This window comes from Corvus hawaiiensis, chromosome 20 (assembly GCF_020740725.1).
Source record: "Corvus hawaiiensis isolate bCorHaw1 chromosome 20, bCorHaw1.pri.cur, whole genome shotgun sequence".
In the NCBI taxonomy this organism is placed as follows: domain Eukaryota; kingdom Metazoa; phylum Chordata; class Aves; order Passeriformes; family Corvidae; genus Corvus; species Corvus hawaiiensis.
The window spans coordinates 2120791-2145974 of record NC_063232.1 but is presented as its reverse complement, the minus strand read 5'-3'; the positions used below and the strand labels follow the sequence as shown (position 1 = coordinate 2145974).

Sequence of the window (25184 nt, the reverse complement as noted above, 5' to 3'; positions counted from 1 at the left end):
TGACAGAGCCTGAACGCTGAAAATATTTACAAGAACAAAAGCTAATCGCAAATTACCATCAATAAGTTACAATTGCCAATCAAAAGGGAAGATAAGCACTGCAGTCTTTCGGCCTAAGGCTGTAGCAATGATACTGTAACGCAAAAGGAGTATCAGCAAAAGGATTAAGAGCAGGTTTTTTTTAATGTAGGGTTTACTGCAAATTGGAAAAGATGTAAGAGGAAAAATCGTGATGACATGACTCCGCACGGAAAAATCCTCCAGTTTGCCACAATCTTCTCTGAATCAGTCACTTAATCAACACCTTGTCCCAGAGCAATGGTGCTCTCCAGGACATGGTCTTTGGCTTTATTTCCATTATAATCAGCCGCTCTTGGAGGGGTGATTAAGGAACATAACAGTTATTCTTCTTGAAGAGAGCTACAAAATTGAAGTCATTCCACACACGGGGAACTCAGGGATTATTATTGTTGTCACACAGCAGAAAGCTGACAGACAAAATCAGCTGAATAAAATTCACCAAGGGCTGCAGAGAGAGTGAGAAGTAAAACAAAGAATTGAACCCAGAACTGCTCTTTTCTGTTTCGAGTACTCGTTTACACTTCTGTCACCAGACTGCCGTGACTCCTCCAAACAACAATAATTTAACATTATAATATGGTAAGGAGCTGTTACAATCTAAGTAAACACATCTTAGCTCACAAATTAAAATAATCATCGGTCTCTGGCTAATCCTGCTGCCACACACAGGCACACAACACACACACAATCCCTCTGCTGAAAGTCGCTCTGAACTTCAGGGGTTTTTTACAAGTTGATGATAAATGGCTTTTTATAAAAAGCTTAGAATAGGGCTCAATATCCTGCCTGCCTTCAGCCAGGGGAGCTGAAAGATTACTGAAATGAAAAAGCAGCAATAAAATTACTGAAAATATTACAGTACTTTACCAAATGGACTCTTTCAAACACAACTATTTTATTTTTTCTCCTAATTTTTTAAAAGACAACTCTGTTAACTCCTCTATACAATCCCCACAAATTTCTCACGGAAAATGTTCGTATGAAGTTTTGCAAGTTACCAACACACAGTCCTAGCACATGTCCAACTTCTGCACTGAGGAAGTGATGAGTACAATCTGCGTGAAGTCCTCCAGGAATCTAAGTCACCTTCCTGCCTTAATTCTCAGCACCCATGTGCAGACTTCCAGTGGAGACAATTGTTTAAACAGAGTTAATTTTTCAAGCAGTGATGACTGCACAGAGATCTTGAAAGAAATCTGATTTATTATCTTTCAAGACAGACATTTGCAAACTGAAGCCTCAGAACTCTTGAGACACTCCCCTCTCTGCCTTTCCCTCAGTAACTCGTCCATGCATGCCTGTCTCCTACCTCCACCACTGAGCATCCTGAAACTGCTGATTCTTCTTTAAAAGAAGTGTCAAATCTATTCAAAACTTCAAATGTACCTCAGAGTACTGTAAAGGCAACAACTTACTGCAATTTCCCTTGACAGAAAATAGAATTGGATGGGTGATAGCCACACAAACTGACAGTTCCTTCCTCTCCTCTCCATGATATCCACAGTTAAAAGGGGTTGGATGTGCCATAGCGAACCTTCGGAGCACTCCCCAGCCTGTTTCAGGCTGAGCTGCTGTACAGAGATGAGAGGAAGTAAAATGGTAGATACACAACTGTCTCCAAGGAGGAAGAAAGTTCAGAGCACGTTTTGGGTGCCTTCCAGTGGCTCCAGGCAGAAGAGGATGGCTCCAGAACAGCCACGCACAAACCTTTGTTCAGAAAAGTCCAAAGAAAGGCGAAAATACAGAGGCTGCTTCTGAGGCAAGTCTGGTTCCCTTAATAATCACCAAGTCATAAAACAGTTCCTTTGATTCAGAAATCCCACAAAGGTTCTCTCTATAGCAGAAAGCCCAGCACATAGTTGGGCTTTCACAAGAGCTCCTAATCCTGCTCATAATTAGGGAAGAGGGACTGTTCCTGGCCATTTTTAGTACTCTCAGACTGGGAAAGGGTGGCTACCTCAAAAAAAACTGCTACTCAAACTTCCACTTCCATGGAACTTGTGACTTAACTCTCAACAGAAAGGGAGCATAAGGATGCAGCAAATCCTGAATGCAAACAAAATGGCTTCTAGCACAGAAAGAGCAGGGCTGAAATAAAAGACAAAACTGGAAAAGCTGTGACAATGATAATTTTTGAACATTTTTTGAGGCTCCCCTTCACATCCTTCGAGTTTCTCCAAAGCACGTCCACCACAGGAGCAGGATAGACAGATCAGTTCTTACAGATCTTTCACCTTTGCACATCATTTGTCACATTGTTCCCACACACACAAAAAAAATGGACAAAAATCTGTGCCACCAGCTTCCCACTGCCTTGTTCCCGCATTTCTCCTCGAGCAGTATTTATTGTAGATACCCAGATGTGCTTCATGCTCATCAAGGCCGATGAGCAATGAGAATTTTAGGCAATAAATACAGAGCAGTTTACTGACTGTGTGCTGCATAGAAACAAAACTTGAAACCTAAAGACCCCCAACCCGTCAGTTTAGAGTGGAAATTATTAACACACCTGTGATAGCATCGTTTACTTAAGCAAGCTGCAAAACTAGAACTGTCTTCCTGAAGTGTTTCCACCTTGGCTCATTCCTGTAATATCTGCATACATCACATATTTTTGCACAATGCCTACAGCACCTCATTTTATGAAATTCATATTATCTTCACGATGGAAAGAAAGGAAGAAAGTGGATTTACCATGGAGAGGTGAGCCAGAGGGGCTGCTTGACAGGCCAGGCACGGGGCTGCAGCGTCCTCCCTGCTTCGACGTCAGCTCCTGCTCAATCTCCTCCAGCCCCGCGCTCTTCTGGAAGCGGCTCATGCGATTGACCACCCGTGGGGACATGTGAGTCCTGACACAGGGCTGGCCTCCGTAGGGATTGATGGGAAAAACATGGGAAGTGCCTCGGAGGGTGCTGACCACCACCCAGCGGCAGTCGTGGCTGAAGGAGATATCCTGTACCTGGAAAACAGGGGCGACATGGGAATGAAGCCACCAACGCGCACACCTCCAACAGAGCGCTCATGTCTTAAACGCAAATCTGAACTCAAAATGGGGAAAAAATCCCTCAAGTTTAGGCAATAACTTGAATTTTGGTGCCTTTATCAATGAACTTAGTGTTCAGTGTATATTATAAGCTGCACTGCAATTCACAGTTCCAAATTTTATGTACTTTTCAAAATATTCTGAGATTATGCAAACAAACCATGCTGCAAAGTGCTGCAGAAAGCCACAAGATCTTGGTGTAGTTTTCAAATAGAATTTAGTTCTAAAAAGAGCTGGGAAATTGTTTCAATTACGTGTTTTGTATTTGCTTGTTTAATCTTTAGAGATTGCCCAAAACGGGGAAAAGGGAGGGATGAGAAGAAAAGAGAGAGATCTCACCACTGGGCCTGATTTTGACAAATACTGGCACAAGTCTTATTTTAGCTTAAAATGGTAAGTTTTGAAGCAAATATAAAAATACAGTTAAACATTTTCCACCACAGTTACTCCTTGCATAGATCTCAGATACGAAGTCCAGAAGGATTTAATTCTCTTTTAAGTGTGCTTTACACAATGCTTTGATGGAAAGCAAATTCTTGTTCCTGAAGGAATGCTTTAAAAGAGAGATTAAAGTTTGTTTCCAAGCCCATCCTGGCAGGCAACTCAAGAAAACAAGTAGTCGAAGTTAAAATGATTTATCATAGAGAAAAAAAGTCCTAAAACAATTCTTCCAAAAATGTTTTTAAAGGTAAAAGCTGACTAAAAGGAACCATGGACACAAGTGGGATTTACCACAGCAAACAAACATACAGATGAAGGATTAGTTTTCATTATATTATTAAACAGCATAAACCAAAAAAAAAATTCTTTAAGATCTCACTGAAGCCAGTTTTACAATACACTAGGTACTTAAATTGGAGTAAACACTGATAAAATCTTGACAAATATTCCAGAAATGCACTCCAGCTATTCCAGACAAAAGCAGCAAAGTATTCATCAAAGTGCAAGTTTCCAACGGAGCCCTGAAGCCTCAGAGATAAAAAAAAGGATTTAAGTCTTGTGACTTGTGACAAGATATTTGGTTGACGGACTGTCAGGACACAAAATGCTTCACCAACGTTACAGAGATAAACTAAAGCCCAGCACTACACACCTGCTCCTTTCAATCCTGGTGACATCCCTAAACGAGCCGCCAACGATGCAGGTCAGAGAGCCCCCCAAAACCTGACAGCTTTTGCACTTCCAGTATTCAGCCCTTACTGACCTACAGTCGCAGCACTCAGAGCTCCGAGTTTGCTTACAAAGTGTTTCACCTTAATAGATTGCTCAGAAAGGATTAGAGACCCCACAGGGATTAGTAAGGGCTCAAAAAAACCCCTAAAGCCGTGGAATCAGGGAAAAATGATGGCATCAAGAGTATTTCAGTACTTGGTGTTGAAGTGGCAAATTCTCCTGGTGAAAATCAAACACATGAACTGTGTACAGAATTGCCATTCTCAGTTACAACAGAACTATGAGATGACAGAGAAAAAAACTCCATCTCACTGTACTGTGTAACAGAACTGTGTGTTTCTACTTTAATACTCAGTTTCCAGTTGGCACCCTGAGGGTCATGTTGTTTCAAAAACTACATACAACAGCCCTGGCAAATGATAATCCCAGCCAAGAAACGGGGAAACAATCACTACAGGATGTTTTTTTCCTCAGTGTAAACATTACACAGAAAAAAAGTATTCCTAATCTACAGGAAGAAAGTGTGGAACTCCATAATCCCAAATGCTCTCTTTAAAACAGCGCTCACAAACACTCGCTGCAGTCAGAGTGGGCATCGTGGCCATGATTGCCTAAAACATGGCTGAAACCACACAGGCAGAAGGGTTTTAATGCTCAGTAATAACAAGGAAAAAAGTTTTGACAGAGGAGTGTGCAATGAATTAAGATTTATAGGAACAGAGCTATGAAACCCTACTCAGCAGTGACAAAGAGTATTTTGGAAGCTGCTGTTACCCGTGATTCACCTATTGCTCACTGGTCTCAAACATGGCCTCGTTTGTCTTTGAGATACATGAGGAGCAGCAGAACCACAGAAAGTTCAAGGAGGTGATTCAGAGAATATTTCCAATTCCAAGGGCATGAATTAAACACACTCATATCGAACCAGCAGAAATCCATCTGTGCAACACGAAGGAGCCCAGAACTCTCCAGGAGAACTGGAAGAAGGCATGGACCAGGCTGAAAGGACAATGCTAATCATAGCAGTCTCAGAAACTACTTCAAAAAATCAGCTGTGTCCATGAATAAACCCCTATAAATTATGCCCTGGGCCGTGCTGTTCCCCACCACGTTCCTGTACATTACGCCGAGTTCTTGACTGCTCAGAGTATAAACAAACTGCACAGTGGCCCATTAGTGGTTTTCAAGTTTATGCTAAGCGTTGCAATTTATTGCTGTTCTTTAGGTTAATGTACTAATATTTCATGTATTTATAATAGATTTCTGGATTTGTTGTTAATTGTGATGTAATGTTTAGATACCAAAGATCAATCAAGACCCCATAGTGTTTACAGATATATGTTAATAAAGGACAAAGTACGCCAGATCTCTCACGATGCAAAGTTTATTCTATAGCTCAAGGTCAATGTCACATTTAATATTCACGGCTGTATTTTAAAATTTCATCTATCCTCTTCTGTCTGGACCAGTACAGGGAATTACAGACCTGATTTTGTTTAATTTGGGAACCCTTAAGATATTTTCAAATTCTTTTCAGTCCTAGACTCTCTCCATCTTTCTTGCAGGCTCCCTTCAGGTACTGGAAGGCCACAAGTACACAGTTTCAAAGCCTCCTCTTTTCCAGGCTGAACAATCTCAATTCTCTCAGCCTTTCCTCATATGAGAGGGGCTCCAGCCCTCTAAACATTGTGGCCTCCTCTGGACTTGCTCCAAAAGGTCAACATGTTTCCTGTCCTCTCCTGTCTTCCTCCAATTACTCTTCTAGGCTTCTCTCTAACTTCCACATTTCTATTTCCCTGTGTTTCTACCACTATGATGTAAAATCCTCCAGCAATGTAGCTACTGCTCAGAGCCTGCCCCGAGTGACACAGTCGGGTAATTTAACACACAAAGTCCTCCAAGGACACGTCACATGTCAACAGCTCTACTGAGGATCAGCTTTCAAGACTGTACAGATCAAAAAAATCATTTCTCATACTACAGAATCACAGAATCACAGAATGGGTTGGGTTGGAAGGGGCCACAGAGGCTCATCTGGTCCAACCTCCCTGCTCAAACAGGGTCAGTACAGAGCACATGGCACAGGACTGTGTCCAGGTAAATCAGGCAGCAGCTAGAAAACCAACCTCACAATGCTGAACGTTGTACTTTAATAATAACATCAAGAAATAAACCACATTTTGATCTTCCTGGCACTCTTTTTTTCTTCTTACCACCCCTCTGTCAGTTGTGTGGAGTTACACCAGGTGCAATCTGTATATTCTTGTGCATTTCACTGCATTTAATTAAACATTGAGAGTAGGACCAGCACTGCTGCAACAGGAACATGACCTGTTCATGATCACTGTGCAGTGTCACAGAGAAAAAACACCCTGACTTGAAGCACAGGACTCAACTATTTAATTATGCTGTGCAGGGAGATGGCAGAAAGAAAAAACCAGTATCATTAAACAATGAAAAAGAGCAGCAGTCCTGAGGAGGTAAGGGTCAAAATAAATTAGAAAACCAGTCTGTATGTGAATTTTTTTGGTTGAGAAAATTAAGGAAATGATGTAGCAACAAACATAAATGAAAAAATAATAAAATCATGGTCTACATGATATGATTTATCAGACACACACAGACCCAACTCTGTCTCCGCAAGTCCTCAACACTGATCTCAGTTTTGTGTAAAAGCAAGAGCAGAATGTGGGCACAGTGAGAAATTCACGTGGGGCCTTTAACCAGAGCTGAGCTCTCTACTAATAACTGAGCCTGCAAACACCGCTGCTCAGGGCTCTGTCTCCTCAAGGCAGCCAAACTACTTCTAATTGCAGCAGCTTCTTGTCAGCTCTCATCCGAGACTGATCAACTTCCCCAAATCAATCTTTATTATTCCAAGCCCATCCCCAGCTTCTTCCCTAGAAATAGCAAAGTTTCTCTTCCAGAAACTGTTTCAATAATTGCAACTATGAGCATGTCAAAAGACAGGAAGGAATTCCTCGTGGCCATGGAGGTTCACATCCAACGTTTGGAAGTTGTTCCAACACTTTGCTGCTACCTGGGCACGGGACGTGACACAACCTGGAACAGTCTCTGTGGTCACGTCACCGAAACACTCGCGCGTTCCCTGGAAAAGCGGCAAATCGTGCGTGTTCCGCAGGCTGGAATGTTTTTATCATTCCCTCTGTTTACCCTCTCCGACTGAAGTCAGTTCTAGCTGCAGTTTGGGAGTGGGAATAACAAAAGTCTGACAGAGTAAAGGATTACAGAGGAGCTGGCCAGCAGCCCGCTGATGCTATCGTTACGTTTATTTGTCCTAGGCTGAGATAATGCTGTTTTCAGGGATTTTGTTTTTGCTGTTTACAATTTCAGATCAAAGAGAAAGGATCATCAGGTGACAGGCTAACTTTCATCCGCAAGTAAATGGGCTTCCTCAGTTCAGAACATGCTATGCCTTCATTAAAAACCTTCCAGAATGCTCTTGGGTAAAAATATGAGTGCATTAAATGTCACCTCACAATGCAAGAGCTGGAGGACAAGAAAATGTATCCTTAACCAAAATGTGCAGCACATACATGTGCACATTTCTCCTCTTTAGAGCTGAACTGTGCAAGCACAGATTCTCTGAGAGGTTCAGTTCTCTCTCTGGCTCAGTTAAACACAACCAGTGCTTGCAATGGACCTTCCTGGTGTTACTCAGTGCTGCTCTTTGTCCTCTCAAGGCAAAAAAATATAAAATCTAAAGTACCAGTGGCACTTAAAAGCTAAAAGATCTTAATCTGATATAACCGAAACAGGGACTTCAGTCTGTGTTTGCGGGAAAGCGACTTTGAACGTTGTGACCTTGGGACTCAGTGAATTATCTGAGCACTTCACATTCTTCCATGGTCGTTGTCTTCACAATTCCCTTCTGAGGCAGCAGTCCACCTTCCATTCCACCCCATCTTCATCCGAATCACATAAAGGTTTTGGGAAATGTGGGGTGAAGCTCTGTCAGCCAAAATCTCACATACAAAAGCTGATTTCAGCATGGACATTAAAATCCCACATATAATGGGCCATAATGATGATGTTTAAACAATTTATAATGGGTACTAGCTAAACAAATTCTGACACTGATAATCACTCATGTCCATCAACACAAATTAGAACTTTTTATAGCTCCAGTACAGAAGGTGACCTTTAAGACCATTGGCCTTGATTCACAGTTAGTTTTAAACCAGGGGGAAAAAAAAGAAAAAAGGAAAAAGGGCTGGTAGCAAATGTATAAATACTGTTCTAACCAGAAAGGAGGTACAGAGGCTCCCAGTGTGGGCTGCACTGAGAGTTTTATATTGAACAGTCTCCAAAATTCTTGTCTAATGCTCCTCATACGTGAAATTCACACAACAAACGAGCAGCACCAGCAAACTCTCCTCTCACTGAACAGCTACAAGTGCTGTTATTCCAAAAGAAAAAAGTAAAACAATCCATCTTACTAAATAAAAATTTCAAATGATGTGTGTTGAGAATCACAGGTACCAAAGCAATATTGTTTAATTATCTAGGGAGTTGTGAAATCCACCAACACACCTCAGACTGGTTAGAATTTTCTCCATTTTATGCCATTCCAAAAGCTATACTGTTCACATCCCAAATGAAAACTGTGTGGCAAACTAGGAAAAAATTTTACTATGTTGATTCTGAGAATTTTAATGTGATGCTTTCACAGAGATGCTAATACTATATCCCAAAAAACCATGTATCAATAAGGGTTTCTTCTCTAAAACATGCTCTGTTTGGTTTCCAATGTGTGCCTTGAAAACAAATTTATCAGCTGTAAAAACCAGAAGAACATCTTTGTTCCTCATGAGTGAAGTCCTGTGCTTTGGGCTTCAATATTGAGTCTTTGTATGAAGGGAGAACAAAAATAACTCTAAAACATTAAACACATTATAGAACATGCCCAAGTAGATGGCAGAGTATGTGTATACACACAGATCTCATTGCTCTTTGTAGTATTTATAAAAATTACTTGTTAGTACTATATATATTATCCCAAATGAACAGTTTTTTCTAATTTCCTCTCACTTTCCAGATTGGTTATTCCTTCTTACAGTAAACCATTGCCTGTAACAGCAATTACACTTCTCCAGAATGGTAGCAGGAAAGCTTTAGAGTATTTAAAATATCAGTAAAGCAAATTCACCCAGATCAAAACTTTATCAGCCACTGCTACGTTCAATAAAGCTTTCACATTCTACTTGTTACAAAGGTATGGCAAGAAACTTAAACTGCTCAACTCATAGGGAAAAAAAAAAGGTTTGAAGGAACTGTAATCAGGGTACCAGAACCACCCGAGCTCCCAGTGCCAGGGTCATAATCACAGAGCCCCAGGCTCTCCCTGTCACAGTGCTTTACGTCTGCCAGGCTGTCACAAGTCTGTGCTTTCTGTGTGTAATTGCATCAGCAAGTGCAATACTCATTTCTTACCCTGTGGTGACATTTTTATTCCTGTATTTAAAGCAGGTTCCTCAGCAGTTACTCAGTGCTCCAAAGGTGAGGCTCTGCTGGTGCCCAAAAGCGTCGCCGCCAAGGACTCGAGCAGAACGTGCTGCTGCCACAGCCACAGCCACAGCCACAGCCACAGCCACAGCCACAGCCACAGCCACAGCCATAGCCACAGCCACAGCCATGGCAGTGAGAGCCAGCTCGCTTTTCCCCCTCCACCAGCAAATCACTTTACTGAGCGTTGTTTAAAATACAATTGCAGACTTTTCCACCCTTGGATAATATCCTTAGTTTTCCATCTCTGAGAGGGGGATTTTTCAACTGGGAAGTTAAACTGGGAAGTCTCTGCAGGTTCCCCCACCTTGGTAAGAAAAGTTAATCACAGCCTTTTGATTAACTCTCCCTTTCAACTCTTTAATTGTCTGTCTGTGGCTTTTACCATCAGAGTCAAGCAAACGCTGACAGTCCCTTCACAGGCACGAGACAAATGCTGAACATGTTACATGAGAAAAGGTTAAGTGCAAACACAGCCAATAATCAGGGCTCTTTGGAGGCAGTGCCAGATCTGAATAAATCTGACAGCACCTCATTGCAAAGGGCAAGAATTTATTATTGTCCAGGTTAAACGCTCTGCTCTTATCCCTTCTGTGGCTGGAGCACAAGAAAGGCTCTTTGTGTGCTGAAACAAACATTAAAGTGCCAACATACACAGAATGTATAAGGTGTCTGGGGATTATTCTTCAGCAAAGAGTTTAACTTACTTTGGCTTCAGTCTCTCCCCTGTGAAGTGTGTACAAATGATGGACGGCACTTTGTGATGATGACCAAGGATGTGTCAGGATTTGAAAAACATGGAAATCATGGCCTAACGTGTCAGTGGTGACCAGCAACATCCCTGGGTAAAAAAAAAAAGAGAAAAGAAACACAAAAGCACAAGAGATTAATCACTGCAAAAGAAGAGGCTTAAAATGTCTATTTAAAAAACACTGAATGTGGCTTACATTTGGGGTTTGAAAACAAGAAAACACAGATAATTACTGAATTGAAAGGGATTCACCTCATAAAAATGAATCAGAACTTCAACTGAAATCATATTCACAGTACTTAAGTATCATATCACTACTACTTAAGTATTAATATATTATTAAGATAACTTTACAACACAAATCTATAAAAACATCTGAAAAATCTGAATATTCCAACTAAATTTTAGAACTGTGTAACCAATATGAAGCATTGAAGTGATGAATGTTATAGTGAAACCCCAAAATGCTCTTCCCTGGGCAAGAGCCAGTCTAAAAAAAAGATTGATGTCTCCACAGTAACAATTTTTGGAAGAAGAGATTATCGAAATCCAGCCAAAAGAGCCCATAGCAAACTAATCCTGAAGAAACATCATGAAAGAAACTGTCTGATTTATTGGTGAAAGTCAGCAAATCAGAGTTGAGAGCTTTCAAATGAAACATTAAATGAGGTACCAACTTCATTGAAAACAGGTCACTGGTGGAGGTACTGAAATGATTCAATTAGAAGATCAGCAGAACCACAGTAACTTACATTTGCTATTTGCTTTTTTATCCCACAATGTGTCAGCCCATAACCCAGTTTTTAAACATTTACAAACGTATTTGAATACCAAAAATCAAGTATTTTTGTACATATGAGGAAAATACAGCATCATGGCAGAACTTAGGACTACAGTTACAAACTACAGATTTATTTTTCTGTTATTAATGAAATTTAATAAATTATCACCCAAACCTCTGACATTTAATTAACATCAGGTACAAAGCAATTTTAGCAGTTTAACAGTGACATTCTGAATAATTTTCAAGGTACCCATGTATTAAAGAAAAACCAGGAGTTCTCACACAGGTCTGTTGCAACAATCCTCCACATAAAGCACAACTGAAATCTTTTATTCTGCAGGAAGAGAACTCAGTTCCCATGTTTTACAGGACACTTATTCACAGAATAAATGGTTATCTTATTTCTGCCATAAATGAGTGTTTGCTGTCTCAGTGAACTCACAGGTGGCACCAGGAATTGTCTTTCCCTCTGCTGCCCCAGATACCAACAGGACACGTTCGAAACCTCTCACAAGTTACCACTGAAGTCCTACCTTATGACACTTGGAAAAATTTAGAATTAACCTGGAAAAAGTGTACCAAGCAGCAGAGTACAGATGAAGTGTAATTAGCTTTTCTACTGGACCACCACTACATCACTAGATCAGTACCCTGAGTGTTTTCCCTCCTTGGCAATCCTGGAATCCAAGAGATTGGGTCCTTTAGGCCCAGACAGAAAAATTTCAGTGGCCAGAGGCTTGACCTTGTGGGCCCAACATCCTGACTCCCCACCCAGGGCAACATGGCACCCTGTATGGCCCCAACAGGGCACACCTCAGCTTCTCTTTAAATCTCCCGAAAAGAGGGATCCTGTGAAGGCAAACAGCACTTCCAAGGCGATGAGGCCCACCAGCAGCAAGGTACAAAACCAGAGAAATCCAAATTGCACTTGGAGACAAGACTGCCTACAAGCTTCCCCTCAGCTTGACCACTGAGGCTGGCAGGGCCTGGGCCCGGCAAGGCCACCCACGCTGCACCCAGGCATTTCCTGCAGCTCACACAAACACACCATCTCACATCTGAGCTCAGCAAGATTCCCTCCAGCAGACACACTTTTACTGTTCCTGGCTGTTCCTCCGGCCCCGAGTGTTAGAAATGAAAGGGAGTTTGTTATGGAGCTGAGAAACCCGGGAGAGCATTGGGGTATTATGTTTGGGCGGTAAGGCATGTGAGCTGAGGTTGGTCTGGATGTTAATGTTGGCTTAACTGGCAATTTCCTTGATTTGTAGTGACTGTGTTGATAGGAAATACAGCTCAAGTTGCTCTGGTGCAAGGCAGCCAAGCCTTTCGTGTGGGATTATGCACACAATTTGCATTAATTCTGTTCTGCAACATCACAAACTACACTTCCCTTCTAGTGAAGTGTGCGGTCCTCAATAATATATAGCATTTCCAGCAGAGAAAGCTGGAAGCAAAGAGGGGTTTGTGTGCTGGAATTAGGCTGCTGCTGTTACTGGAGCAAGGATATTCCAAAAGATCTAATTCAACCCAGTAAGAATTTATCTTCTCTGTTCCCACAGAGAAGATAAATTCTCTCCTCATGCATTTGACAATTTTTCTCTCCTCATGCATTTGACAGCTTTATATGGAAGTGATGGGTACTTTGGGTCCTTTTGTGCTCTTATTCCCAATGGAAAGGACCTTTGGAAAAGGAGAAGCTGGAGGAGATGGATCCGTAAGACTTCTCTCAATGCTGAGCAGACAGGCTCTGCAAGCAGATATTTTTTCTTCCCCCAAGGCTTGAGAAGTCTTTTATAAATACAGACCCGCAGCTGAGTGCACCCAGAGATCCCAGCAGAGCGGTCTTTGTGTGGATCCCAGCACACGGAGCATGGAAGATCATAAAAAAACCTCGAAATGCGCCAAAAATCTGTCTGGAACTGGAGATAAAAAGCTGTGTGATAATCCCGAGCCAGTGAAAACACCGGGATCACCATCCTGCGTTGTCCATGCAATCCATGGTGTTCAGCTCAGCGGGATCTGGTTTCCAGCGCTGGCGAGAGCCGCAGGTGTCTGCGGGCGGCACAAGGAGGGTATCATCCCACCCTGCTCCTCACAGGCTTCTTCCCAACCCTACAGCCCTGTCTGTAGGCTGAGCAGGGCTCACCCTGGCCACAGGGCTCACCCTGGCCACAAACACCACAACCTGCGGCACACAAGCCCCCAGAGCCCACGGTGGTCCCTGTTTGTTCCCTCGGTGACACCTCAGATCCCAACGGCCGCAGCCGTGACGTTCACTCGTCTACCTGCGGCTCTGAGCAGTTCCAGATGATGCTCCCAGCTCCTGGTTCCATGTGTGCTTTGCCTTTGGGTTTTCTGGTTTTGGTTTGGGGTTTCTTTTCTCTGTTTTTGCTAACTTGAAGGAGTACTGAGGTGAAAGATAATACATTTGTGGCTGGAAAGGAATTGGCTTAAAAATAGAAAGATGGGTGGTATCTGATTTGGCAGTTTGTGTCTAAGCTAAACTCCTGCTGGCTGTACTGTTTGGAATAAATGCATTTATTAGACGAAAGCCCAGGGAAAACAGGCCTTTGACTTGTATTAGAGACTCTTTTTCAGTAAGTTAAAGAAGGACCTTTCACACCCACATTTGCACTTGAAGTACAAATATATTCTGGCAGGACTTGTATCAACACAGAGGTCCCAAGCACAACACCACAGATGGGAAAGAACGTGTATTTATAAATCAGCATTTGAAATCTCTTCCTCACTCCTGTTATTCACACAATAAATCACCCGTGTTTCAGAACACTGGGCTGGGGTTTGTGGTGGGATTTTCCAGCTCTCATTACTTCACACTGAAGAATCCCAGTTTCCCATTATCACAGCTCAGCCATTTCGTTTCTTTCTCCATCTCTCTGCAGCATCCCAGCAAGAATACCTAATCCCAGTGGAGGAGTACGAACTGGAATCCTGGTCCTACCTCACTTTCACTTTCACGCGCAGGAAACTTCAACTCAAGCTTCGTAAGCGGCCTTGTGACAGTTTTCCCAAAGAGTTGTTTAGACGGAAATACAGGTTAAAGCTGTGCTAAGTTCAGTCCAAATGTTTTCTCTTATGAGGGACTTTATGGATGAATAATCAGAGATGAAAAGTGAATAATTCTTGAGGATTTCCTGCTTATTTTTCAAACTGGCATTAATCCCTGTTTAACAGATAACAGCTGAAATCCATTGGAAGTCTTGCATACACAGGACCCAGTGGAAATTTACGTGTAAACCAGACTTTATTTAGTGTATATCTCACTGCAAAAATTCTGATTTTGCTTATCCACAGTGCGAGGGTGCAGCCAGATTAAATTAATGACTGTTTTACTGTGTGGTTGTTTTAAATCCACAGAGATTATTAAAATCCAGCTTAAAAGAAACAGATATCCTAGATGGGAAAAAAAAAATCAGCAAAGCTTTGTTTTACCTGCCCTAATTTACAGCTTCCTACTTTTCCTGCATTCTGTTTGGGAAACAATCAGCTTCTTTCAGGATAGAACTAAAAACACGAGGAATATATGCATAAAAGGAAAAACCAGTACAGATGTAGACTGTGGGTTAAGAGCTATTTATGCAGTATCAGAAGACTAAACCAGACTCTGGCCTGGCCATAAACTAAGCCCACGCCCTAAATGAGGTGCCAAGCCACAAAAAGCATTTGCGTCAACTGGGAATACAAGGAAAAGAAGGACTTCTAATTATAGGGCCTGGAAGCGGAAGCCGGGAGCGATTAGGAGCTGAGGCTGCGCCGTGTTTATCTGGGAGCTTCCTCCCCTCGCTCCCGGCCGCCTCTGACAGATGAGGCTTGGCCTGCAGGGTGGGACTGGAGCTGCTGATGGGACACAGAGTTCTCCGGGCACCGAGCTCCTGGCAGCCCCGTGGGCAAATTAGAGAGTGCTGGGGAAGCTGAGCAGCCCCACCACATCCTATTTATAACACCTCCCTAATTGCAGAGCTGTTGATTGCGTGCATATAAATGAGGTCCGCACAGCTTTGGAGTTTCACCAGGAGCTTCCCTTCAATTTTCCGAGGGACAGAAGGGTTTCCATCTCCCCAAACTGTGTCACCCTGCCAGTACTCACTGAAGGACTCAACACCTTCCAGCTACGGTGGATTTATTTTCAAAACACCAAGGGCACGAGTGCTGGGAATCAGGCACCCATCTGCATGGAGGAAACGCGTATCCATGGATAGACTGAATTCAGGAATGCAACTCTTTCATTTCCATGCCTGGCCACAGACAGACCAGTCCAGTCACTGCACCAACTCACTGTCTGTCCAAAAAGTGATTCAAAATATGAACTTCTCACACTTCAGTTTTGAAATCTGAACTTGGATGCCACACAAGGCTGGTACTGAGCTTTGGAGGTTCCCAAATTAGAGGCTCAGAGCGCTCAGGGGAACCACAGCGACTTAGAGCCGCTCCTGGTTCACATATGGATTTTTCCTGGCATTCCCACCTTCCACAGGCTCACTGGGACAGGATTCCTGTCCCACTGCAGCTCCCTGGGCTGAGCAGTCGCATTCATATCTTGTGTGACAAAGTTTATAAGGCCCATGGTTTCCTGAAGCATCTGACCCGACCCAGAACAGCAGCTTTATTTATACTCACTTAACTCCTCTCCCAGGCAAGTGAAAATACAGCCAAACATCAGAGCTGCTCGGCCCCTGGATACTCCAAGCGGACCATGTGCTACAGTTACAAAACTGGGTCTCAGAAAACCTTAACTAAATAATGAAATTCTGATTTTAGCGAAATTCACCACAAAATAAACACAAGTACGTAAACATTTAATATAAATATTTTTAAAATCCCAAGAAGTCAAAAGAAAGTGAAGCAAAATAAAATATTATTTTATGAATAAATTACTCCCTATGACTCTTCTAACTCCTAAAACAATCCATGGCTACAGGTCTTCCTTCACAACCAACCCAAAATGCAACACTTGATCAAGCCATCAATCATCAAGGATTCCTCCCCTCCTGGTGACATGGGACACAGGGACACAACATTTATAACTGCAACTCATTAAACTGCCTTAATTTTAATGTATTTGTCTCCCAAAGCAATAATTCAAGTTGAAAACCAGAAGAAAATGAACAGAAAAACTAAAGAACTATTCTGTCATTAAATAATTACAGCTTGTTTTACTCTCTGTGAGTGTTTTCCTGCTCACTTTCTCTGATCAATGGGGAAAAAATTTGTGCAGAGATGTTCCAATTTCACCCTCTTTAACTATTAACTCAAGGCCACCATCACGTTTCAATATAGAACATTAAAATAATCAGAGCAATTTCAGGTCTGTTAAAGGTGCAGTCAGGCATCCCAAGGGGGACACAGTTTACTCTGTTTTACTGCTGGCCCAACATTAATTTTCTCGTTATTAATGGGTGGAAAATCTCTTTTGTAGCCAAGGAAGCGTAATTATTTTAAATTTTCAATGTCTTGCACTTCACAGCTCTCAGCTGCCAAGCTGGAATGAGCAACACTTCTGGAAAGCAGATCATTTATTTACCACATTTAAAAGAAAAAAAACCCCAGATATTTATAAACCAGCACCATTTCTTAGCTATTTACTAATTGAGAATCTTATTTGAAAACTTTCCTCTTTGACACTAAAATTGGAACGTACCTGCCCCATCCCATTGATTTAACAGCTGGTCCTACTCCCAAATTGAGTGTGGATGTAGCTACAGCTACAGAAGTGTTTTAATTATTGTATTTTCAGTTTGTTTTAAGGGCTTGTATTGAAGAATAGGGTGTCTTTCACTCCCTCTAGATGGGTGAGAAGCCAGGATCGAGTCCTACAGCTGGAAAACCGCTCCATGCTGCATTTGCGCGTAGAGAAAAGCTTCTACTGGGAAAAGCTGATCCAGTAGGAGAAGACTACCAGGCAGCTTTTGTAACAAAATGTCCTTTTCAGAGGCTCTAAGGCTACTTACTTGCCTTAACAAATTGGCAATTGAAGCAGAAGCTCTAAAAAAATCAAATAGGGGATAATTCTCATCTTTCCTGGCTGCCCACAGGGTTTGTTGTACATATAGTTCTTGGCAGTGCAGCCTGCTGGGGAAACGAGGCACAAACCTTCCAAAACCAGGAAGGAATGATTTAAACAACCTCTGAATAGACATGAAAACTTCTACACTTAACTTGCCTCCCAAACCAGACACAAGGAATGGAGAGGTTTGTATGGATGCTCCTGGAAATCCTGTCTGGAGCCCAGGAGGCCACGTCGAGGTCAGGCTCTGCACTGACCACAGGACACCACAGGAACTGGGATCCCAGCACAATTCCCTGCTCTGGTGGCCTCAGAAGCTCAGCCCAGCTTCCAGAATTATTCACTGCATTGGTCTGCATAACTCAAGGCTCCCATGGAAAGTGGAACTCCAGACAGTCATGAAGATGTCCTGGCGTCCTCCGACACCAAACTCAAAGCTCAAACACCAAGGCTCCACAACTACTGATCATATCTAAAACTTAGGGCTGATTTCTTCACACTTTATTTCATCTATAAATTGTGAAAATGACATCTCCACAGGTTTTTATGTTCCACTTGTTCCCACATTGCATCCTCAAGGCCTCGTGCCCAAACCACGCCCTTCTTGGGGAGCCCAGAGGATCTGGCCCTTCCTCCCCTCTGCAGGGGCAGCAGAAAGAAACTTCATGGGCTGAATGAACAGATTGTCCATTAGCTGGGGATAAAATGATGTTAGAGACAGCAAAATGAATATGATTTTAAAGCCTTCACTAGAACTGTCCCCAACCATCTAAAATTTAAGTTATAAACCACAGCTGCTGTCCAGATCCTGTACAAAAAGCTTACCAAAAATCTAGATTAATGGGTGCAATGATCAGTACTTCTGACATCCAGAAAGTTGCTTTGAATGGGAATAACTACAGGTGATTACGAAATGTTTCCCTAGGCATGAAAAGAAAAGGGCCAAGCTGAATTGGGTCACACATTTGTTGGCTGAAAACTGCAGTGCTGGGGACATCTAAGACTTGGTGACAAAAATCTCATTAATGAAAAAGCACTTTCTTAGGCAACAATCACAAAATACATTATTTCCATCTAAAAATGTGATCATATCGCTATGCTCACTGTTTTTTACTGGAAATAAACCATGGAAAGTAAAAACTGTGATTTATTAGTTCTGCCTTGATACACAATTCAACTTCCTTCTCTCCCTCGGTGTCTGCAGGAACTGGCAGCTTTTGGGTAAAACACTTTCATTTGTTGCATCAAACCCAGTCCAATCAGTAACTCAAGTTAACCTAAAAAGAATATTCATCCTTGTGCTTCATACTTCTAGAAATCCTGAAAAATCCCAATTTTATGACCCTAAACCACTCCAAATAAACAGAATGCATGTGTCAGCTACAACGGTGACTCCGAGCACTCAGAAATAAGCTCCATTTTCCAGTATCAAAAATCCTGTCCCACACCAGCCACGTTTTGTAGACAAAAGATATTAATGTAGGCAACAGATTTGGGCCTTAAAAAAATAATAAATGTAGAGAAAGAAATAAAAATGAGGAGGTTGGTTATTTTGGGGCCTGTTGATAACATTTCTGCAGAGATGAGCAGCTGGTCTAGGCTGAAACATCCATTTCCTGTCCCATTTACAACCCAGCATCGTTTATTTTATGAGGAGGGAGGTAAAAAGAAATTCCCTGAGTTCTACCCCTGTCATCTGTATTAAACCCTTGATCTCTGTAATGTTCAAATTACAAATAGTTCACTTTGCTCCTTTACCAGCTTCTTCCAAATACCAGTAAGAAATACCTAGATATTACAAATATAAACATTCCACATTGAACTGAAGAATTAAAATAAAAATACCAGTATTTTCAGCAAAATATAATTAAGCTTGGCACGGCTGTTAACTTTTCTGTTTTCCTGGAGGATGGAGGCAAAACTTACAGGTTATCATGAAATTTGGGTAATAGAACCGGTAAATAAGGTAGAAATCTCTCTGTCTGGAACTGATTTCTGAAGCACTGATCTGATTTCCTTCCTTACAGACTCTGTTTTTACTGTATTATCTATGGCTGTGCAGAACTTGCCCAAGTGTAGACAACAACATATTTAGCAAATCATATTCAGCTTCAGCACAAATAAAACATCTATAATTTGCTTTTAAATGTGGTGGAGTAAAGACAATTGCCTGAAATAAAGCTGCATTTATTCAAATTACTTTATTCAAATTACTCTCAAAAGCACATGTAACAATCCCTGTAGTATGGAGAGAAGGGGATCATTTACACACAAGTTGGTTTTAATTATCACAGTCCAAAAAGGCCTTTATACCTCTGATCTGCCCAAATGAAGGGAGGATTCTGCTTGTTTTTAACACGGTAAAAATCTATAAAGGGATCCTCCCAAAACTCAGACCTGAGCACCTGTGCAGCTCCTGGGCTGAGACACGATGGAATTAAGAGGTTTATCAGCCCCAGAAAGTAAAATTTTCAGTGAAACAGAGCAGTGCTCCCTGTTTGCCTCCCCAGCACAGCTCTTCAGTCGCTGTGATCTGGTGCAGACACACAGACACTGCCTGAAATTAGGAGTAAAAGTGGGGTTTCAGAGCAAGCAGCCGAGGACAGTATCAAAAGCCACCTCTTGTTTTGTTCCCTGTAATGAGCTCAGCCTGATTGCCAATAGACCACTAGAGAATGGGCTGGGATGATGTTACAGCCCTGGCTTCAAACAAAACCCTGCCTTGATGTTAAATAAAGAACACAGAACCCTGGGCTAAGTGCTGCTCTCACTGGAGGCAGCTGAGGGAAGAGTCCTCTGCTGGTTTGTCCCCATCCCTCCTGCAAATCTCCTGCAGCACACAGCATTTGCAAGCAGCCAAAAATAACACCACTTAAAGAAGTGTTTTGCCATTAAACACCATTAGATCTAAGTGTCACTCTCTAAATTATTGTCATTCCAGCACCTGAGCAAACCAAAGAACTTCATCATAATACAAGTACCCAGCAATTTGCAAAAATATCCTTCCTTTTGAAAAATAACAAGTTAATTTGGTTTTGCATAGACATTCTGCTGCCCTTTAAATATACACAATCCTAAAAACCCTCTCAAGGAGGCAATTAATTAATATCTATTTAGCATTCTAATTTAAGCAGCTGTATTTATTTCACTTATTTATTTCACTTAATTAGCATTGCTCCACTCTGGGTATCATCCTTCTTCCAGAGCACAAAGCAAAATAACTGTTCTGGAATAGAGGATTCTCAGTTCACTGCGCAGAGCTCCACAAAAAATTCCCTTCCAAGAAAATCCAGGCAGATGAGAATACAGCTTTTCTGTCACAAACTCCCAGTGAACTGCACTGCACTGTTAAAGAGTTCTGACACAACAGATGGGGTGTCAGAATGACACCAACTGGTCAGCAAAAGTGAAAAACATAAATGACAGACAGTCAGTTCTATTCTCTGAAATGTGACTTCACCCTCATGATCTTCATGGCATTTGCTGCATTTTAGAAATTGTTAATTTAGGCAATGGAAGCTGTTCATTCTCTGACCATTTCCCTCAGTGTTGCTGCAATCAGCCAGAACATTATTTATCTACAGATAATGAAATGTTAATTGTCAGATTAATAAGATCTATTAATACACAAGGTTTGTAGTTGTCCCTGCTGCCCACAGAGACTGTTCACTGATAAAAAGGAAAGAAAGAAATAGGTACTTTTGAGGAGCTTCTTACAAGTATTTTCAGATTATAGCTGATTTCACTCAGGAGAGAGGGTAAGATCACAAACTCTTCAGCAGCAAACCAATAATAAGTTACTTTAAAAACCAGTGAAACGATTTTATTTCTGTATTTATGGAGGACTGCAATTTAATCCATGTGCTGATCCTCTGGATACCTGAGTATCACAACATGTGTGCACCTGGCTGGCAGGATCCCAACACACAGGAATTCCTCAGCAGTGGAAGAGGGACTGAATCTCCTCCCTTCTACCACAGTGAAAGAGTTGCTAAAGTTTGAAATTTCCAGACAAGACAAACTGGACATCCAACCCTCCACAGAGCAGGACAGTCATGGGCACCTGCAGTGTCCCAGTGGCACCAGCAATCCCTCCAAAGCCAAGGGACACATTCCCATGGGATTTACTGCCCTGTTTATCTATCCCAGTAACTGGAAAAATCTCTTACCACTGGGGTTAAAAGCCATGCAGCAAATGGGCTTCTCATGAGCAGGGAAATGGGCCACGATGCCATCGCTGTCCGAGTCCTCGCTCACCAGGACCTGGGGAACAGAACAGAGCCCAGGATTAGGAGGGAAAAACACTCCAGGGGGGAAATCCCAATTGACTGACACAGGGATTGGTTTGTAAGGTGTTCACATTCACAGCCTGTCAGCTGAACACCAGCAATGCTCAGGAATTCTTTCAGATACAGAGACATGAGACCTTCTCTAATAACCTGGGAGCAACCAGAAAGGATTATGCACTTTATGCCTGCATTTCCTATTTATTTACCTTACTCAAATTAGGGAAAATAGAAAACTATTCCTGTTTTGCTCCACAAATGATGGCTGACTGCACAGCAGCTCATTACACCATGCTGTGCAGGAAGCTCCAGTTAAAGTTTCCAATAACAAAATCACAAAATCACATCCTAGAAAGAAAAGGGAGTATTTAACCCTTACATAAATCAGCATTTTGATTCCAAGTGCACAAGGCAAATGGGTGGAAAACCAAATCAAACCCCAGAGAAAGTGCATTTGCTTTCCATGAGTCCTTCATTCAGGTGAGAATAGCACAGCTTCCATCCTGCTGTCAGTGGTGCTGGAATTGAGGGATCTGGATTTCCAAAGGATGCAAGGAATGCCAAGGGCTGGGAGTGTGTGTAGAAGCAGCTGCACTGTGGAATTCACAGTTAACATGGATTTTCTCCAACTTGAAACTGCCTCACTGAACATGAGGTAACAGTATTACAAAGGTTGTGACCAAAAAATCATGCCCTCGTAAAATACCTCCTTGTGAACAAAAAAGGAATTAAAATATATGAGAGAGTTTGCACAGCAGAGGGAAATTCAGTGGAAAAGGAAATACCTGGGCTGAGATCTGTGATGTGCAACAGCTTCTGGGAAAAGGCACAAAGAATGAGCTTTTGGGGTCTTAAACAAAAGCCAGTTTGAAGCTGATAAAACTCCTGGGCCAGTCAAACTAAAGCTGAGTGTGAGGACATACAAAGAGACAAAATATCAATGTTTAATTGTATGAAAAGCAAAGATATTCCTAGATTTATAGAAAAGAACCAGAAGATGTGTGGACAAAATCGTGCAAGAGTTGTAGGAGTATTTTATTCCTTGATTACATCTTCTTAAAAGCTAAACTAAGTAAAACAAAAAGAAAGACCTATCAAAAAAGGACTTTAAAAGGGGGTTTTGTGGTGAGCAAAAACCTCTTCTTACTAAGACAGTGCAAAACCACCCGTTTCAAGTTCCGAATAATTGGTCTGCCTCTTCCAAAATAATCTGCAAGGTTTTTAATACTTCCTATCCCAAACAGATATCAAAATAATTTCAAGATATTTTTCCACTTCAAAAAAACGAGGAATCATCTCCCAGAGCTTTGAGCAGTCACGGAATGGGGCTGGAGGGGCCTGGGCCTGCCTGGCTGTCAGAGCTCAGAGCTTTGGCACTGGCACACAGCACAATTATGGCTTTGCTCTCCCTCGTCAGCATTTCGTGCTCCTTCCAGAACCACGAAACCAAAGGGTCTGGAGATCTTCCGAAGGGCTTTTCAAAGGAGCACAGCTCTCCCTCAGCCCCGAGACACTGCACCCAGGCACTCCCATCCATCATTTATCACAGCTCCCACTCCCAGGGAGCATGGGCTCAGCCTCAGTGTTTTGCTCTAATTAAAGAGAAATGATAATCACAAAGTAACACCACAAACCAGCTTTACGAAGAGTTTTTTTTGCGGGTCTAGCCTGCTAAATAAAAATATTCAATCAGAAATGTGTAGGTATCACAGGATCTAAATCATTGCTAGGAACAGTTATATAGGATATTCCATATGCATCATCCTCTACAGGCTGTAAACTGGATTAATTCAACATGGCTTTGAGAAAAAATAAAAATTATAAATGCACTGCTGTTATCACCCCTGCAACTAAACCCCTGTCCAACAGGCAGGAACACGGGATGGCAACATGATCCTTAAATATTTTTCCTCTGGAAACATGATACAAAGCAAAAAGTCACAACATTAAAAACTGCAAAATACCTTAGACATACAAATCTGAGAACCCAAAAAGGCCAAATCTCTCTTTTTATGTGATGTTAACTGATTCCATGCTTTCATTTGTTTTTTTGTCATTTACTGCTTAAAAAGATCTTCTTGAAAAAAAAACCCAGTGCAAAAGGAGTTGTTAAAGATCTCCCCCTTTCACTGCAAACGCGGATTTTCAGGTACAGCAGGTCGGCCTTTGCAGATTCAAACTCAAGTATGTTCATCTCCTGCACTAATCAAGTAAAGCAAAAGAAAAGCCAAAAAAACCAACTACAAAAGAACCTTCATCACTCAAAAATTTGGAAATCTTGGACAGTGGGGAATGGGACATTCAGGGCTCCTTTCTCAGCACCTGATCTGTGTCACTCCCTGTGTCAGAATGGGCATAACTGGCTTTGGGAACACACATGGAAACAACACTTGCTTGTGCATGGAAAGATGAGAAAATATTCTTCTTCTTTTTAAAATCAGCATGAAAAAATAAATCCGTTAGGAACAGAGAAAAATGCTTTTTTTAAATCCCCAATTTCCATTGAAATTTGTCCAGTCCTCCCCCTGCTCTTCTGCACTGCACAGCTGGGGATAACAAACATCACTTTTTACAATTCCAACACTACAATGGAAGGAGGGAAAAAAAAATCCAAGGAATTGGACTTAACTACATCATCAACCAAATGTCCCTCCCAGAGATGCCACCAAACCAAAGCCTGGTCCCCATCCCAGTTCAGAGCTTGCACAGCTTTAAATCCCAGCAGGAATTTCCCTTTTTTACAGAACTTAAGGAACTCAAAATGATGCTGATACAACAGCCGGTGCTTTAGGAATATCAAACCAAACCTTCCCAATGTACCACCAGCTCCTCCAGCCAGCTGAGGGTTTCATGCCCCTGAAAACAGCGGAGTTGGGAATTTTTCCTGAAAATCAAAACAGAGGGACAATTTCCCTAATAACACATGCAAGTGCTGTCAGGGAGCTCGAGGGAAGCAGCTCATTCTCCTTCCCAGAGCATGCAGAGCCCACAGGAATCCTGAGGCTGCAATTTTCTTCCTCCCAAACAGGCTTCCTTCTCCAAGGTAGTGGCCTCTAACCACTCTGCTGTTCCGAGTAAAAAACCTTCCAAAGTCTCTCACTGAGAAAGGTTCATAAATCTCAGCATTGCCCTGGTAATCACAGAGTCACTGAGCTTCAGCAGGATCCTCCCTGCAGAGCTCCCAACAAGAGACCAACACTGAGACTCTTCTACCAGGACTCTCCTGTGAACAAGCCCTCAGCTGCTCCTGATGCCCAAAATTATTTTATCAAGAGCTGCAACAGGATTTTCCCAAAAGCTGCCCAGCCAAAGAGCCCGGGGCTGGATGTGCCAAGCCAAACCAGCTCCCAAAGCAGCTCTGTTACTACAAAACTCTGAAGTTTATCAAAGATTAATCAAATCCTCTTTATCTCACTCTAAAAGAAGAGACAAAACACCGAGGGCATCGTTACATTTACTACCAGCCAGTGGTGTTTGCTTGGAGGGCAGGAGGTAACAGCAGCCAGAGCTTTTTT

The 25184-nt window shown here is 42.0% G+C and overlaps 1 protein-coding gene across 1 annotated transcript in view; it reads right to left on the bottom strand.

The window, feature by feature from the left end:
• BCAS3 (BCAS3 microtubule associated cell migration factor) overlaps positions 1-25184 on the bottom strand; it is a 299682-nt gene that overhangs the window by 215681 nt on the left and 58817 nt on the right. The window contains 3 exon segments of the mRNA XM_048324409.1: positions 2776-3040; positions 10531-10664; positions 21553-21646. Of these exon segments, the coding sequence (XP_048180366.1) occupies positions 2776-3040; positions 10531-10664; positions 21553-21646 (493 nt within the window).